We start from the raw sequence: 16,969 nt of genomic DNA on the forward strand, positions 1-16,969 counted from the left end.
CAGACGGCGAGGACGCGACAAGCACGTAACCTTGATAACGTCAGCCACTGACATGTATCTGCGGGCCAAGCGCTGATATTCTGAAACCCAAACGCAGCTCTTAAACATAATATTTTGACGGTCTGGACTTTCGAAACTATCCCGTGTCCCTGAAACACACCCTTGGACCGCCACTGACCGCCTAATCCAGTGACCTGAGCTGGGGGTTGCTGAAAACATGGCCGCTTTCCCGCCTCGGTGTTTACGTGCACGCTGTTCCACCTCACACACCTTCGGAGGGTGAAAATAATCTTCCCTAAACTCTTTGACCCTCGGCACGTGCCGCCCCGGATCCGCCCCGGATCCGCCCCGGTGGGCACAGATCCAGGGCTCATCATGAAACGGCCAATCTTTTTGATAAGTCATCATAAATCGGAGTCACGTTGTAGGATTAATCCATTGCTCTGCTCTCCCTCCCTAACTAACTTTCCTGTTTACTCCGTCCCTCACGCGCTCCCCTGCTCTGTTTTTCTCCTCACTTGAGTTTCCATTTCAACATCGCCTCCTACTATCCTTCCTGTACCACCCCCCCCCGCCCCCCTAACCCCTCCTCACAGGTTTCTGGCCAGCTCACTTTGATCTTATCCTTTCCACCATATAAAGGCTTGGAAGTGAAGAGGACACGTGCGACATGTCACCGTGACTGATCAGGCCTTGAGTCTTTGTGTTAGAGTGAGTCTAACGTGACAGGAAGAAATTCTGCAGGGCCAGACACGAAGGAAAAACACCTATCTATATATGTATCTCGCTAGTGAGCTATCTATCAAACAACAAATGTTATTTGTAATGCACTTTACATTAAAAGAAATCTCAAAGTGCTACGTAAAAACAAGGGTATCTAGCTAGCTAGCTAGCTAGCTGGTCATACTCTTTCTGATACTTTAGGTACTCTTCCTTCTTCTTCCAAAAACACAAATGCCTAATTTTAGCAAAGTCAAGATAAATAATTATGATTAATGAATGAATGATTTATAAATTATAACTATTTATATTCACATTTGCCCCGGTTCCACTTGTGAGGAGGCCGACAATGTGTCAGTGATGACGCTGACAATGATGATGCAATCATGGTAATGATGGGTTTTGGAAATTTTGTTCATGCATCGCTACAATCAGCGTTAAACAATTCATTAATTTCCTCGCCCTTTTCATCCTGCTGACCGAAAGAGTGACGCGCTCTCCTCCTCGGACTTTGATTTCAGCCCCTGTTCTGCATTAAAATAGGCCCCATCCAAGTAGCGACAATAGGGGGATTTTGATAAGTTATTCATAATCGCAGTCATGCACTCAAACGTGATGTATTTCTTAAACATTATTTTCCCCCGAAGCGCATGATTCCACATTAATAATAGTTGAGTTTGGCCTCTAGTATCTCCTCTGATGGCCACCTTCCCTGTTTCTCCTCACGGCTGCTCAAAACATCACGTCACCTGCAGGCGAAGCCAGAGCACGTCCACCTCTGTTTGGAAGCGGTTGCCAGAGCTCGACACCCAAACAGAGCTCGTGTATCTGACGTTTACAGGGAGAAGTGGATATATGGAGCAGCGGATATCTGATGAGAGCGAAACTCATATCACTGGAAATATCTAGTTAGGGGAAATTCTAGAAAGTCCGTGTCGCAGAGGTCACTGGCAGGGGCAAGAGAAACACAATGAATATGAGAACTGGACGACCCAGAAGCTTTATTTTTTTACAATAACGGGGAAATGGACGACATCTGGCTCGGTGTGAAGCTTTAGAACCTTGAAAAAACATGACCAATTGTTAAAGTTTTAGGGATTTAAAATAAAAACCAAAATCTCAGACGAGTGGAGTAAGTTTCAGAGTAAGTTTCATGTCCTGAATGACAATTTTCACCACCGTCTCACAAAAAAAAAAAAAAAAAAAAAAAAAAAAAAATGTTTTTAATGTTTCTGTGAAATGTGATTTAGGCTGAGCACAACTGATGAATAAATCACCTGTTGTTGATTTTGCACCATAACTTATTGCCCACTGTCTTAGTTTTCTAATCTTTACCTTTCTCTTTCAAACGCCAAATATCAATCACAGCCCGAGGGCATTCATTCCAACAAACTATGTAAAACCACCTCCTTGTGCAAACACGGAGCAAAGGGACTGTGTAGTCGGTCATAAGTAAAGCCATAATGCGAAGTGAGTGACTCGTCTGTTAGACACGACAAATGTCTATTTGCTCTGAACATTGATTAATCATAAAGAGAGAATACGGCGCGTAAACAGAGGATTAAACTCTCCAGCTTTGTTTGTTCAATATTTCAGATAACGAGCGGCGCTCAAAGCATGACGCAAGCGTGGGGATCTGCTACCCCCGTGTGGATGCACACAAAAAAAACAACAAATCATATTCAAATACAATAAATTCGTGTTTCTTCTACTATTTAGATGTATCTTCTGTAAAGTTTTTTTTTTTTTTTAATGTAGAAAGGTGCTTTCAGGAAAATATTTTGTTGATCATCAGGCCATCACATGACGTACTGAATCAATTTCTGGTCCTGGAAGACAAAATTCTCTTTCAAAAAACAAAACAAAACACAGGACTTTTTTTTTTTATATAAATGAATTAATTGCGGTTATTATGAAATAGTCGAAATAATCAATATGTATTTGATTCTGAATCCGATCCTACGCTTGAAATGTCTATACTTCACCTGCAGATGTCAGCATTGAACAACACACACACAATTTGCAAAGGACCCTGTGAATACACAACCAGCCAATGGTGACATTTTTTGGACGGGGTTTTCAAAACACGTTCCTCTAAAATAGCAACTTAAAAAACTCAAGTAAAACACTCCCAGTGCACCTTCTAATACATGTATCTGACAAAATTGTGTGTTCATACCTTAATGGGTTGAGTAATCAGGTGATTTATTTTTTATTTATTTATTTATTTTTTAATCTTTTAACATAAAAACGTGTGACTTCGGCTGTTGCATCGTTTCACAATGACCGTTAAGGACCTCAACAGACCTGGATTCAGATGAAAACACACTGAGGAGTGAGAGTGAGGGGACTCGGCTCTGAAGCCATGACATAAAAAAGAACGAAGAGCCGACAACAAATACGTGAAGCAAAAATGACAATGACTGAAACCAATGAAATGACTCAGAATAAGATGTGTCCCCCCCCCACCCACCCACCTCTCAGTCACAAGTGTGCTTTGACTGAAATGGAAACCCGGCAGGTGTTGCCAGGCAGGCAGCATACGTACACACATGACCTTTCCTTCAGGATTTCAGACAACTGTCTGAAAACATCAAGGTTTGTGTTTGAGCAGGAGAGGTGAAATGTCATTGAAAGGAAAAACAGTGAAGTTGTCCTAATTAACCTTTTCTATAACAAGGTTTATAAAACATTGTTTTTTATAAAACGCTTGGATTTGTCTCTGACTGTCTGTCATGCGTTACAACCGTCTTCATGTCTGTGCAGCTCAAATTCTGCACCGCTTTCAATCTACTTACGAGATCTGACTTTGATGTCACGGGTGTTAAAATAGGCCAGAGATGTGAACGCAGTGAATCAGCCTCCGGGGATCTCTGCCTGTATAACCTGGCCTCCATTTTCACGTAACGCCTCTCTCTTCTCCTCCGTGTGTTGAAACGCATGCTTTCATGGAGATCTACTGCGTATTAGGGCCTCTGTTGAAAGCCTCCTGTTAAAATGCTAGATTTTTAGCTTCCTTGTCTCCGAAGAGGCCGACAAGGTGTGAGGGCGAGAGCAAACCCCCTTACATCACGAGGTGTCCTCACCCCTGTGGAGACATTACACACCGAGGGCTGGTCTTCACATGTAAAAGCGCACCCTTTTTGGAAAAGCGGAACAAACAAAAGCCAGACTTTTTTCATTTTTGGATGAATAACAGGCAACTCTAGAGACAAAAATCACTTCCGGAGACAGATCTCTAATTCAGCAGAATTCTGAGGAAGTAGAAGTGAAAACAGCGTCAACTGAGCCTCTTGTTCACGTCCCTAAAAGAGCTTTTATTTCACAAATTGGATTTGACAATATCGGACATACGTGAAGTGGCATAAGACTGTGTGCAAGATAGTTAAAGCAGCCTATAACAGCCTTAAAAAGGCCCTTTTGATGATGATGTCAATTCTAAAAACGGGAAGCATAATTCACCACTGGCAAGACATGGATATCTGGAACCACAGATAAAAATTTTAAAAAAATAACACTTGTCTAATACAAGTATAATAAACATCAGTCATAAGTCAAGAGAGCATCGACACGAGACTTAAAACTTTAAATCAAACTTACAAGGTTTTAGAATCTCTCATGGGAATCTCATGAATGCCTCAATCATTAACTACGCATAACAATCCACTTTTGACGGATTGTTACGTCTGGCTGCCCCGGACGGCATCGTCGCCACTTCACGGCAGCCTCGTCGCTGATTACAGGAGAGTTACCCTAACGTGCTCTAATCATTAGTTCTTGTCACGGGCAAAGCTGCACATGCCAGTGACTCAGAGCGCCCATCGGGGATGACACATCTCTCCCCCTCACGACCACACCATTCCTGGTTTCACAAAGCCGCTCTTTTCACAAAGTTCTCATTTTACTGGCATTTGATGAATGGAGAGGCCTGAGGGTTTTTTTTGGGGGGGGGGGGGGGGGGGAGAGATAGGCGAGTGCGATCAGGTTGGGGAGGAGAGAAGAACTTCACAGAAGCCCGCGGGTATTGCAAAATGTCGCTGAATCGGTGATGCAGCCCTCGCAGGAGGGAAACATTGCATGGGTTGCAACTTGTATGCAGCGGAGGTGCATGTTTTAAAGTGGTTTCGTAACATCGAGGCTTTTCCCTGCCGCGTCTGGCACGCCAAAGTCTATTGTCCAAAATAAAGGTTTACGAGAGAACCTTTTTTTTTTTGTAAAACATTAGTGGACCCTCCTGAAACTATTAACTTGATGGTGTCCACAAAGGTGTTGAAAAACGGTCGCACATTATCAGACCTATTTCACAGGCAGATAATTAGGGAAGGCTAATGACGTTCTCGTCAATAGCTTCCAACATTTACATTCTGAGTTCCATTCTGAGTTTTTGACCTAGTACGAAAAGTAGCAGGTACAAGCACTCATCCCGACAACATTTTCCTCCTGGAATTCAGAACGGGGATTGAGGAGTCGAACCCGAGTTGCGCCTAGTTGATGTTAATGTTTGCACTTTTTCCCTCTCTTGGGCTGGTCATTTTAAAATGTTCTGTTGTTTCAGCTTACTGCATTACTCTCCTTTCCCCCTTGGCTCATGATTGTATGTACTATAAGTTCTTTGTTTGACTTGCTGCAACAACAATTGCCATACAGGGGCACGAAAAAAATCATAATAGTGAGTTAGAATATGTTTTTATAAAAACATTTTTTTAGTCTCATTGGTTTCACGTTTATTAAGGAGTAATCAGTAGTTGCATTACACTTATGGAGTAATTCCAACACACACTGGCAAATATGTCTTGATTGATGTTCTGTATTTGCGTTTTTATGTCTGTGTGAATATTAAATGGTGTGTGTGTGTGTGTGTGTGTGTGTGTGTGTGGTGTGTGGTGGTGGTGGTGGTGGTAAAATAGGAAAATATAGACATTAACAGAAGAGGCTGGGGAAGCCCCCGCAGGTCGCACCAGGAGGGGGAACTTCACCACGAAACTATGCACTGCAAAGTGTGAGCAATGACTGGAGTGCGTACATGACGAGCGGTTAGTCATGCATGATCCGCACGCGTTTGTCGCTACTGTGTGACCCGAGTCGTTTCCCGGAAGACTCTTCACAAGTTGGGGGGTGGCGTTGGGTGACGTGACCCCCCCCCCCCCCCCCCCCATTCAACTTGCTCCTCTGCAGGGTTTCAGCGGCGGGGGGCGGGGTGAGGGAGGGAGAAGGTGTGTGTGTGTGTGTGTGTGTGTGTGTGTCGGTGAATCCGCAGGACTCGATTCACCACCACGCCTCGGCACGGTTGCACGCATTTCAGTCAGTCAGCCATATTGACTGTCCGCACCTCTCGGTTTTTCCTCCCCAAAGTCCCGCTTTTTCACCCCCCCCCCCCCTGCCCTCTCACCACCTTTTTCTTTCGGCCGGGCGCTGAGGACGGCGGCGAGCCGAGTGGAGTGGAAGCCGGCGGCGCTATTTTTACCCGCGGTGGATATATAAAGTGGCGGCGGCGGCCAGCTGGACTTGCTGCAACTGAGGAAGGGGGGGTGACACACAGACAGACGCATCCTCAGGCAGGCGCAGCCGGGCGGCAGATAAGAGGTGAGTCGGAGTGGAGATCTGCTCCCTAAGCCGTTCAGGGCAGCAGCAACAGTAGGAGGAGGAGGAGGAGGAGGATTTAGCTTCTTCTCCCAGCGCTGCTGAGCCGGATAGCGGAACTCCTCTTCTAAATAACACGGCGGTGCAGGTCGAAGGCGGCGCGCTTCTTCTTCTTCGTCTTTTTGCGCAACTGATGCCCTGAAAGAGGGGGATTGTTCGCTCTCTTCTAACGGGGTTCCTCTCCATCTTCTTCTTCGGGGTGAGTCGACCGGCGTCACTTTGCGGCCAATTGTTACGCAACAGGACGAGGCTTATTAAAGCAGGAGTCGCGGGCTAATTAGACGCCTTCTTAATTTTAGCCACGGTGACCTGGATTGTGTCCTGTGCGTCTGCAGGGCCACGTTCGAATGTTTACGTCGCCCCCATATAATAATTAATAACTGGAAAATAAACGAACCAAGCATGTGGGCACACATGCCGGGTTCGGGTTTAGACGTGTATCTGCCCGATCTATTATGAAGCACCGAACGGAAACAATGTTTGTTTTTTTGTTTGTTTTTTGCGCTCTTTGCAACTTTTGTTTTGTTTTGTTTTTTTTAAAAGCAGCTCCTCTTTTCCAATGGGACTGACGACTCGCAATTTTACAGCAGTCGAGAAGGAAAAGCCGTAGCGGCGTGTGCGTTGCTGTGACAGTGAACCGCCTTTCGATAGCAACTTTTTGACGTTTGTGGCCGCAGTTCGCAATTCAACATTCCGCTAATTCTCTCTCTCTCTCTCTCTCTCTCGCTCTCTCTCTCTCGCTGCTTTTTTTCTTCGTCTACTTGTCTCTCTCGTGCGCCCGCCTCGGCGGAAGTCTCTCTCTCTCTCTCTCTCTCTCTCTCTCGCGCTCTCTCTCTCTCTCTCACACACACACACACACACACACACACACACACACACACACACAAACACAGCCGCCGCCGCCGCCGCCGAAACTTTGAGCCAAAACCACCAGGTTGCTCCGGTCAAGTGACTAATCCGTCTTTCTCCTGTTACTATGGCGAAGTGGGACGAACGTGCGCGCAGGAAGTTGGGGCGCTAAGTACGACGCTTGAACCCGAGAAAAAAAAGCGTGTGGGGGGTGCGTGTCCTCAAAGTCTTTACGTCAACGAAGCACGTGCTTGTTTTTTTTTTTGTTTTTTTTTTTCTGGTTGCAATGTTTTGTGCGTAAACGGCGACTCCCGAATAGCTACAGTCACGTTGACGCGCCCACACGCTGCGACTCCATCTGCCACGAACAGATGCCCCGGACCGGTGGCGTCAGGGGGTCTCTGATTGGCCACTGTAAGGCAAAGAAAAAAAGGAGGGGCGCAATATCATTGGCTACCGTGGCCGTCGCTCAAATCCACCTGTTGCTCTCCCTCCCTCCCTTCCTCTCAGCCCCGCCCCCTTCGCCCGGAGGACCAAATTACAGCTCATTTGGGAGGGAGAGAGAGAGAGAGAGAGAGAGAGAGAGAGGCTGGCCCGCATCATGACAACATGAGATGCCCTCCGACAGCCGGTTTTAGATTTCTCTCCGCCGGCCTGTTTACGCAACCTGTTGAATCATCTACGGCTCCAGACGACAGGCGCGGACTCGGGTCGTCAGGGCTGCATTTCCATGCCAGCGTGTGACGCCTCGGTGTTGTTTTGTGTTGTTTTGCAGCCGAGAAAGCCCCCCAGGGAGGATGCCACCACCACCACCCAACATTAGACACGTTGAAGTTTGAATAGTTTTGAAAAGGTCGAACTGATCCAGTTTTATTTGTCGATGACGATGTCTTTGCACGCTAGCTGTGTTCGCCTCAAAAACGTCCCACGGCGTCACTGAAGTCGCCTGAAGGAACATTTCTCTTTGAGCAACGCTCCATTTGTGTTGCATTTCCCCCGTCCTCCTGCTGCTACTCACTCTTAGTCGTCATTGACATGGTTTACTAAAAGCATACATGTGGATTTTCTGTTTCATTTCATTAATTTCATGCTTACACGGTATTTTTAAACGAACGTTGACTGAATAAGGAGGTGGCTCTTGAATAATGTTTTGCTAAATTGTTTTGCTGGAAGTGTCAAATATTTGCTGGCAGAGCAGGAATCGCGCTATTCATGGCAACACGCGGCGAGTCGTCTGGATTGGGATTGGTGTTTTGTTTGGACGTCAGGAATGGCGTTCGTGAACAAACTGGAAATAATCACACAACAAAGAATATAGCGGGCGGTTGCAGCTCCGCCAGAAAGATCCATTGTGACCATTCACTTGTGTTGTGGAGGTGCGTGCATGCATTAGTAACGTGTACAGTGGGTGAAAGTTGAGCCAGGTTGTCGGACAGTTATTAGTCCCCGTGTGCTTGTAGTTTCGCTGTTCCTGCGGTTTCTGTCGACCCGTGAGAAGACGCTCGTGTCTCTCTCACTGAACCCAGTTCTGGTAGTGAATCAGTCCGGGCTAATTGCCCAGGTTCTTCAGGGAAATTAAACTTCTTTTTTTTTTTCACTGTCATTCCTAACTGGATTTTTGTCAATTTCTCCTCAAATGTTCCAAATATTTACAGTGAACTCAGTCTGGTCAAACTGAATGGTTTCGCTTGCTCTAAATGTCATGTCCTGAGCTCCCTGTTGATTCACTTTGACACAGTCTTTTGGAACGACGAGCCGACAGAAACCCCTTGTCTCGCATTCCTGTCGACAGCTGTGAAAACACGTGGCCGCTGGATCGGCTGAGACTTCGAGTCGGAAATTGTGTGCATCCATTTTGCTGAGTGGCGAATTCAGGATAAGCACACACCTGGCCAGGCCAAGTTGTTGTGTTCCAGGCCTCGGTGCAATGTGAATGTGGAACACTGAAGGTCTGACACCAACCACACTGGGGCATGTCAACGTCCTTTTACTGGAGAGATAGAACGGTATGAAAATTTTACATCACGGTTATTGTGACCAAAATGAGTACTTATACGCACACACTGAAATCATTTAACCAAGTTTTATTTTGAAACCACAAATAAAAGAACTAGCACTGTTGTGACGCAGCGTCGGCAATGAATAAGTAGCAGCCACCGTACCGAAACTCAAGATGCTGTTTTGCCGCTGTATGTGCTGTAACAGATAAACTAGACATTTCCACTATTCCCCTCTCAGTCAGTCGCCACATTATGCATTCAGCTAAAAGTTAACTTACCTTAAACTCGCTGTTTGGTTGTGGGTGGTGTTCACTGAGATGGTTTATCAAATTGGAAGTGTTTCCACCGTTCACAGAGACTTTTTTATGGCATTTTCTGCAGACAGGTTGATAATCCTCAGCATCCAACCGGCAAAATACGGCCAGACTTCTGACTTTTTTTGATGGTGAAAAAAATCTTGTCCGCTGAACTGCCTTCCGCCATGTTTACTATCATGTGTCTGAGAGACTGCTGCTGCTTTTCTGAGCAACGAGCAGTAGGTTTTCAAACTGCGGGAATCAAGCACGGTTTTAATGATAATTATAATTTGCCGTCTCCGACTTTTTACCGCAGTTTATCATTTTACCGGTAATCGTTACATCCCTATGCCCTTCACGTGAGTGCGGCTTGATACATGCATTGTTTTATGTTATCAAATGGTTCAAGCACAATGGTGAATGTGCCGGTTGCGCTACCAAGTCGTTACCAAGGAAGTAAGAGCTGCAAGCCGGCAATAAAAACTTCATAAAAAATGAAAGAGGATGGAAGTGAAGGACGTCAACGCAGGCCTTGCTAATGCCAAACAGATTAGCATGGATAGACCAAGGGACTGGATGAACTGGACGTTCACATCAGCGCAACAAAGAGAGGTGGCAGTGTCACCTTAGCTTTTTGACCCGTAGCCGTGAGTGAACGCAGCTTGACGTTGACGCTCCGGCCTCTCTACGTATTCTCGGCGTCACCACAGAAACTTTTGCGTTTGTTTTCAAGTGCCAGTGCCGTTTGCCGCTGTGTGTGTGGCGGTCGCACCCCTCAACCGGCCATTTGTGTGACGCGACCCCCTGCCCTCCTAACACTCGCCGAAGAATCAGCTGGCTCTTCTGCTGTACAAGGAGCCTCGTTGTCCGCAGCAGCTGGTACAATTTCCTGTTGTTGTTGCAACAGCTGTCGTGAGTTTTGTGACGTCTGTGCGCGTTGTGCGTTCGTGGCACTTGACAGAGGGGATGTTACGCAGCTTTCCCCACTGCACATGCAATGATAGATTTGAAATGCGTGTCATGTAATCAGTTCATACTAGGTATGCAAATTATTGATTAATTCATTAATCGTTAGTTCATTGACCTTCCCAATCAGTCAACAATTAATTCATAGGCGGCGATTTTTCCTGAGAACCTAAATTTCACAATGAAAAATGTGTGAGGAACACATTATTTAACCCTGAAATAATGTTGACAGTCCAATGTGACCAATTTCTACATTAGAGAGCAGAAAAAAAAACCCTCAGCATTTATCCTCTGACTTTATTTGACTTCTAATTGGTCACATTTGAACTTTTTTCTTTTAAGTTGTTTAAAAGTAACTTGTTCTAGGTGTACAGGTATACACCATGTCATTTAACAATAAAAACCCAGTGTAAAAAATGTTCAATTAATTGCGACAAATTTTTATTTAATTGATTCAATTCTTAATCGACAATTAATCGATAATCGATAAATTGTTAACATCCCTAGTTCAATTGACTTAAACTGTCAAATTACTCTACTGAATAATATATTTGAAAGTAGTCGTGGAGTTAAAAGTAGTATTTAGCCTGATTGGCTGTGTCCTGTATCCCCGTACTGCACCAGTTGGGGATCACATTGCTTTGCACGTAGCCCGCATGTTGACCCCTGACATCCTACTTCGACTTGAGGTGAAGAGAGCAACATTGAGGCATCTGAGAAAGGTGTGTGTATGCGTGTCAAATGCAGCACTGTGTTAAGACTACATCACACGAGTGTGAGATAAAGGAGTGCTGTTTGAACCAAGAGCAGAGTTTCTGTGTGCATGAATGGCCATCTGGAAGTTGTGTCCGCTAAGGAGAGACCCCCCGTTGCTCGACTGTCGCACATACACGCAGACGCATGCAAGCTGAAGGGGTATAAAACCAGGTTTTACAAGCAAGTGGGGTGCAACACCACAGCAGACCTGTGTTCCTTTGGAACGGTCTGGATGGTTCCGCTCAAGGCAAGCAGAAAAGGTCACCGTGTATGTGTGGTGTGTGTTCAGGGTGGGAGGAAGGAGGGAGCAGGGAGCTGATGGACTCCAGAATGCCTGCAGCACTCAGATCAGTAAATGGTAATCACTTTCACCTTACTGAGTAGAAGACTAGGCTAATGTGACAATAGGGGGGACTCTTTGAACTAGGCAATAAGCAGTTTTACACACAACAAGGTTTTCTTTTCGTAGGTAATTGCAAATAGATCAGAAAAATGTTATTAACGGTAGCTGACCCCTAGCTTGCTAGTATCCTATCCTATATAGTTTAACAGGTGACTGACCAGTCTTTGACTGAGAGGAAGGTTCTGGGAGAAAGAGGAAGGTTTTGGTCTGGAGAAAACATTCCTGTGAAGGTGCTAAAGCATGGGACCATCTGTCCCACCACATTACTGACACACCAGCCCGTCCACAGATATTGTAAGCATGTCAGACTGGTTCAACCAAGCATGTTGCATACACCCAAAATACTGAGCTCTGCAGTTTCAGCGACCTCTGCTGCATGACAGATTTGATCAAAATGTTGACTCATGTGAAAAACAACAAAGCACTGTTCTGTATGCACTTTTTAATGGTAAAAATAGCTTAAAAGTAAAAGATTGAATTTCGGTTAAATCAATAACGACAACTGCAACTAGATTTGTTGTCAAATGGTTTCTGTCAAGGGTGTCTACTTTGTCTACGGTGCTGTAGTGGTTAGTAAGACATTGCGGGTTTGACTCAAACCTGGATCCCTAAATGTGTCAGTGTGTTCTCTCTGGGTACTATACCTGCCCCCTACTATCCAAAGTCCACTGTCCAAAATTCATTTTTGTTGAAGTTTTGGTCACTCTGTATGCAAATATTACTCATTTTTGTGTAGTTACCCATTGGATGTAGACAGGCCTCAACCACACGACAACTGGAAGCCGCGTAGAGGGGCTCAAATGAGGCTTTGTACTACCCTAGTACTTAAGCTATGCATATCATTAATACTGAAGCATGGATTAGTAAAGCCATGCACACTGTTCGCGTAATTTTCCACTTTGAGGATTAGTCAAAGAGGAATGGGACGGCCTCGGTTAAATTTAGTTTGTGCTGTCTTTGCTATCTCTTGGCGGCAGGTATATGGGTCACAGCAGGCTTTGAACTCCTATGAATCCCTCCCTCTGCTGACTGACGGTATCTTAGGGCTAATGTTTAAAAGGTCCTCCTGCTTGTAGTTTTTTCCGGCAGGCTGGTGTGGACGTGCAGGGCGCTGGTTTGTTTTTGGTGTACGTGCAGTCCACAACCACAAAAAAGAAGCTTTTAGTTTGTTAGTTCAAAAGATGGATCCAAAAAAACCCACCTCAAAATATGGTCACATGTCTTCCTGATCCCCAAGTGACCGGACTCAGCATGGGAAACCTGCAACACCAAACTGCAAAACTTAGATGGTACCACAGCTTGGTAAAGAGGATCACCAACAAAATTCTCCCACTGTGGCACCCACTTTCTCAGCAACACATCGCTCTCAACAAAATAACACTGGGCAAGATTTTTCACCTCACCACCAGGGACAGCCATTGCCAGCAAAACCCTCCGGGACTCATACGCCTGCTGCTCCTTCACCAACTCGCTGTGGGAAATAGACCAGGGAACATTAGGACATCCCACATTCTGCTCAGGAGTATCAACCTTTTCCGTGGCTTTTGAATGCGCACGCGTCACAACGCATGTGGAAAACACCTCTGGAAATTCTGCCTCACTTATGTCAGGACCACTGCTAACCAGGGGGTCTGGAACCACGATAGCAGGAGGTAGACCCTCAGCCCAAACCTGACTCCGACAAATGTCATTACCCAAAATCATGGCGACCCCATCCAAGGGCAGAGGTGGATGGACACCAACTGTCACTTCCCCCTGAAACAGATCACAGGACAACATCATTTTATGCAGAGGTACATGCAGAATATTTAACCCCATACCAAGCACAGGGATGAAAGAACCAAGAAATAAAATAGTCTGTTGTTTTTGAGCCATGGGACTGACGTTGGCAGTGTTTCAGAGAAAGTTTGGTGCGCTGTGACATTGTTGGGGCCTGAAACTCTATACTGTGGAGAATCAGCCCCAGAAGGACCCTCTGATGGGAAGATTTGAGGCTGGATGACACTGGTGCATTAATTTAGAAGGCACGGCCAGCGGTGATGTGGAACATCAGAGGGAATTTCTCTGAGCCCTTAATGGGAAATAGAGAATTGGGGCGACACTTCTCTGGGTGTATTTAGAATGCTGTCTGATGTGATTATAAAACTTGCAGTTTTGCCTTTGAAATATTCACTAAGTGTTAAATGCTGAGAGATTCTGAGGTTCTGATAGAGATGGAGACATTTAGGACACTTTTGGTAAATCTCTGACCGGCAAGGAATTTAGACAAGCCCTTTAGTTTTATTATTCAAGACCACTTGATTGTAAAGTGAGGACGGCGATCATCTATTCCACTGTAGCAGGAAGTGCGATTGTGACACCAGACTTAAGTGAACGCAAGCAAATTTTGCAGAAAAAGGACAAATTAGCTTCAGCATTTAAGCTTCATTTCAGCTTCATATTGTCTCTAAGAACAACTTTATGAATTTCCCAGCTGTGTATTTTTTCCTGTCCTCTTGACATTTGAGAGTTCTATTTTTGTCTTGAGCCAAAGGGTCCAGCGATCTGTGGGACACCTTCCATCTGCTCGCACTGTTGCGCACTCCAGCTTGCAGACGTCACAAAAATCCTTGCAGGTCAATATCACTTTCAGAGTATTGACTAAGAGCAGAGACCAAAAGACTTCTCCCAATTTTTCCTTCAACACTAAGACCCGATCCCCCCCGTTTGATGTTATGTCAATGATTAATAGTCCTGTTACCTGAAAGCCCTATTGAAAAATGCTTGTTGTGTTGTCTCTGTAGCTCTTATTTAGATGTCAAGTAACAATTTCAGATCTTTATTAGCTCGGTATTTTATCACATTTTGATGCTGCTCTAGCTTCATTTGATCATGTATCCCAACAAGTATGTTGGGTATAGCTATAAACTTACTGAACATCACTGCACCCATCGCCAGGAAAAATGACCGAATGCGCTTACCTAGTAGGTTATTGTCGACCTCTGATGACACTATCATAAGTGGAAGGGGGTGTCCCAAATTCTTTGGGCAAGATATCACTCTGCTGCTTGGGACTTGGCCCCAAGGGCCATGGGGCAAAAATGAGATTGGGTTTGGGCCCACATTTCTATTTTGGGAGTTTGCTTTGGTCCCTCTCTCAGCTACTCACCCAGTTCCAACACCATTCCTGAAATTTCTGCACACCACGGGGTTGTGATGGTAGGAATCTCGTGGGTCTGCAAAACTATTTAATGAGACTGCAACAGCGTTTTAGGGTTTAGAAAACAACCCAAACAGTGTCATTGTTTTTATTCAAGAATTTCAACGTGTACAGACATTTTTCAGAAACCACCACTTGGAATTCAATTTTAGTGTTCGAAAGCAAGCTGAGCAGCCAAACATATGCTCCCTTTATCTTCTGGATGTGTCTTCATTCTTATGGGGTGTTTTGCAGTTGCATTGTTCTTTTCAGACAACCTGCTGGCTGGCTTTTGCTGCACTGCCACCCTTTTTTCTCACTCTTCCAATTTCCATATCCTTCTGGCCCAGTCCGAGCGGATTGATCTGCTGCCTTGTTTCCTACTAGATCTTCTTGTCTTTATCCTTCGGTGTCTTTTTTGTTTCATCTTCTTGCTTGTTTTTCATTTTCATTTATTTCTTCTCCTTTTTCCCTCATTTTTTTTCATTTGGTAGTTTTTCCAAATTGTTCCCTTTTATTCTTCAAAAACAGTAGAGAAAATGTTTGGTTTCAGTGTTGGATTTCTGGTCTGTTCAGAATTTTTTTTCCTTTCAGGTCAATCCTCATTACTTTTCTTTTTGCTTCCATTTTTGATCCGTTGTGCCTTCACACTGCACTTAGCTTTAACCGTGTAGTTGTGTTCACTCATCGTGGTCTTCGTTTTCCTCTTCCACGTCGTCGTCGTCGTCGCCGCCGTCGTATCTTTGGTTTACTTGACCTGCGAGCCATATTCAACAGGTTCTTTCGCTTCCTTAGAGGGTTTGGTTCCTTCTCCTTTCCTTTTTCCTTTCCCCTCGGCTTTTTTTCACCTGACCTCAGCCAAGTGACAAACAGTTGCGTTTCGCCGTTGATGTATGTTCCGAAATCTTTGATCTTTTCCGTGCTTTCATCACTCATACTTTAATGTATGCATTTCATCAGCGTTGCCTTTGATTGGACTTGTTGAGCAATATTGTGCAATAGGCGAATAAAATAGTGGCGGATGAGGGCGCTGAAGGAGCACAAGATGCAGTTCGCACATACTCGGCTGCCACTTGCCTCACAGGTGGACGAAAGGTCGTTCAGGTTCAAGGTGCGACGGAAACATTTTAATTGTGTCACTTTTGTCTTCTTGACTTGTGTTGTCGCTGCATTCCAGGCTGTGGTGCCCCGGACGGAGGCAGGAAGACGGAGGACGACTTCTTTCTGTTTTCTCAGCAACAGGAGACGGGTGAGAGAAGAAAGATGCCGAAACCGGTAAGGAAGTCGTGTACTACATTGTATTTTAGTTTTTTTGTTTTTTCATGACAAACACACTCATCCTTTTCATCAGCAATCTAATTTATTTATTGAATGAAGGTAAAGGTTGTAGCAGCATTTGTAATTACCATGGATGCAATTCCCTTTTTAAGTGACTCAATTGTTTCATGTAGTAGTTGTCAAGTTGTCATTGAGGGCACATTTTCCATAATTACCCGGGGCGACACGGTGGCGCAGTGGTTAGCGCTGTCACCTCACAGCAAGAAGGTCATGGGTTCGATTCTGGGGCTCGGGCCTGGGACCTTTCTGTGTGGAGTTTGCATGTTCTCCCTGTGTCTGCGTGGGTTCTCTCCGGGTTCTCCGTCTTCCTCCCACACTCCAAAAACATGCATGTGAGGTCAACTGAACACTCTAAATTGTCCGTAGGTGTGCATGTGAGTGTGAATGGTTGTCTGCGTCTATGTGGCCCTGCGATGAACTGCCGACTTGTCCAGGGTGTCACCCTGCCCTTCGCCCTAAGACAGCTGGGATAGGCTCCAGCAGACCCCCGTGACCCTGAATAGGAATAAGCACGTATAGAAGATGGATGAATGAATGAACTTTCTTTTACCTCTTGCTCACTTGTCGCTTTTCTACTGGTTGCCAGTGTTGGCGTGCTTGTCCAGTAAAGAGGCTGCAGCATTGACATGGCTTCCAAACTTCAGCCTTTCAACAACTGAACCAACCAACTGACCCTGGATTGGCCCCTTTGTCTGTCCATTAGCTTTTGACCTGGTTTTTGAAAGTAACTTGTACCATTTTTTTTTTTGTAGCCATTGCCTCCGTTAGCCTAAAACTTCAAATGAACTTTTGAACTCCAGAGTTGAGCTACGTCAATGTAGGT

At 45.1% G+C, this 16,969-nt stretch overlaps 1 protein-coding gene and 1 long non-coding RNA gene across 2 annotated transcripts in view; one reads left to right on the top strand and one right to left on the bottom strand.

Moving 5' to 3' along the window:
* Positions 1-6,097: 6,097 nt before the first annotated feature.
* LOC142891426 (uncharacterized) lies at positions 6,098-16,072 on the bottom strand. The gene is made up of 2 exons (XR_012927269.1): positions 15,964-16,072; positions 6,098-6,552 (listed from the first exon to the last, which is right to left on the bottom strand). It is a non-coding gene; the product is annotated as an uncharacterized LOC142891426 (long non-coding RNA).
* The window catches only part of LOC142891425 (radixin), a 33,268-nt gene continuing 22,466 nt past the window's right edge, over positions 6,168-16,969 (top strand). The window contains exons 1-2 of the mRNA XM_076030937.1: positions 6,168-6,303; positions 15,986-16,083. Coding sequence (XP_075887052.1) covers positions 16,072-16,083 — 12 coding nt within the window. The 5' untranslated portion in view covers positions 6,168-6,303; positions 15,986-16,071. The remainder of the gene's footprint in view (positions 6,304-15,985; positions 16,084-16,969) is intronic.

This window comes from Nelusetta ayraudi, unplaced genomic scaffold, assembly GCF_046127955.1.
Source record: "Nelusetta ayraudi isolate G7.1 ecotype Tasmania unplaced genomic scaffold, CSIRO-AGI_Nayr_v1 ptg000031l, whole genome shotgun sequence".
NCBI classification, from domain to species: Eukaryota; Metazoa; Chordata; class Actinopteri; order Tetraodontiformes; family Monacanthidae; genus Nelusetta; species Nelusetta ayraudi.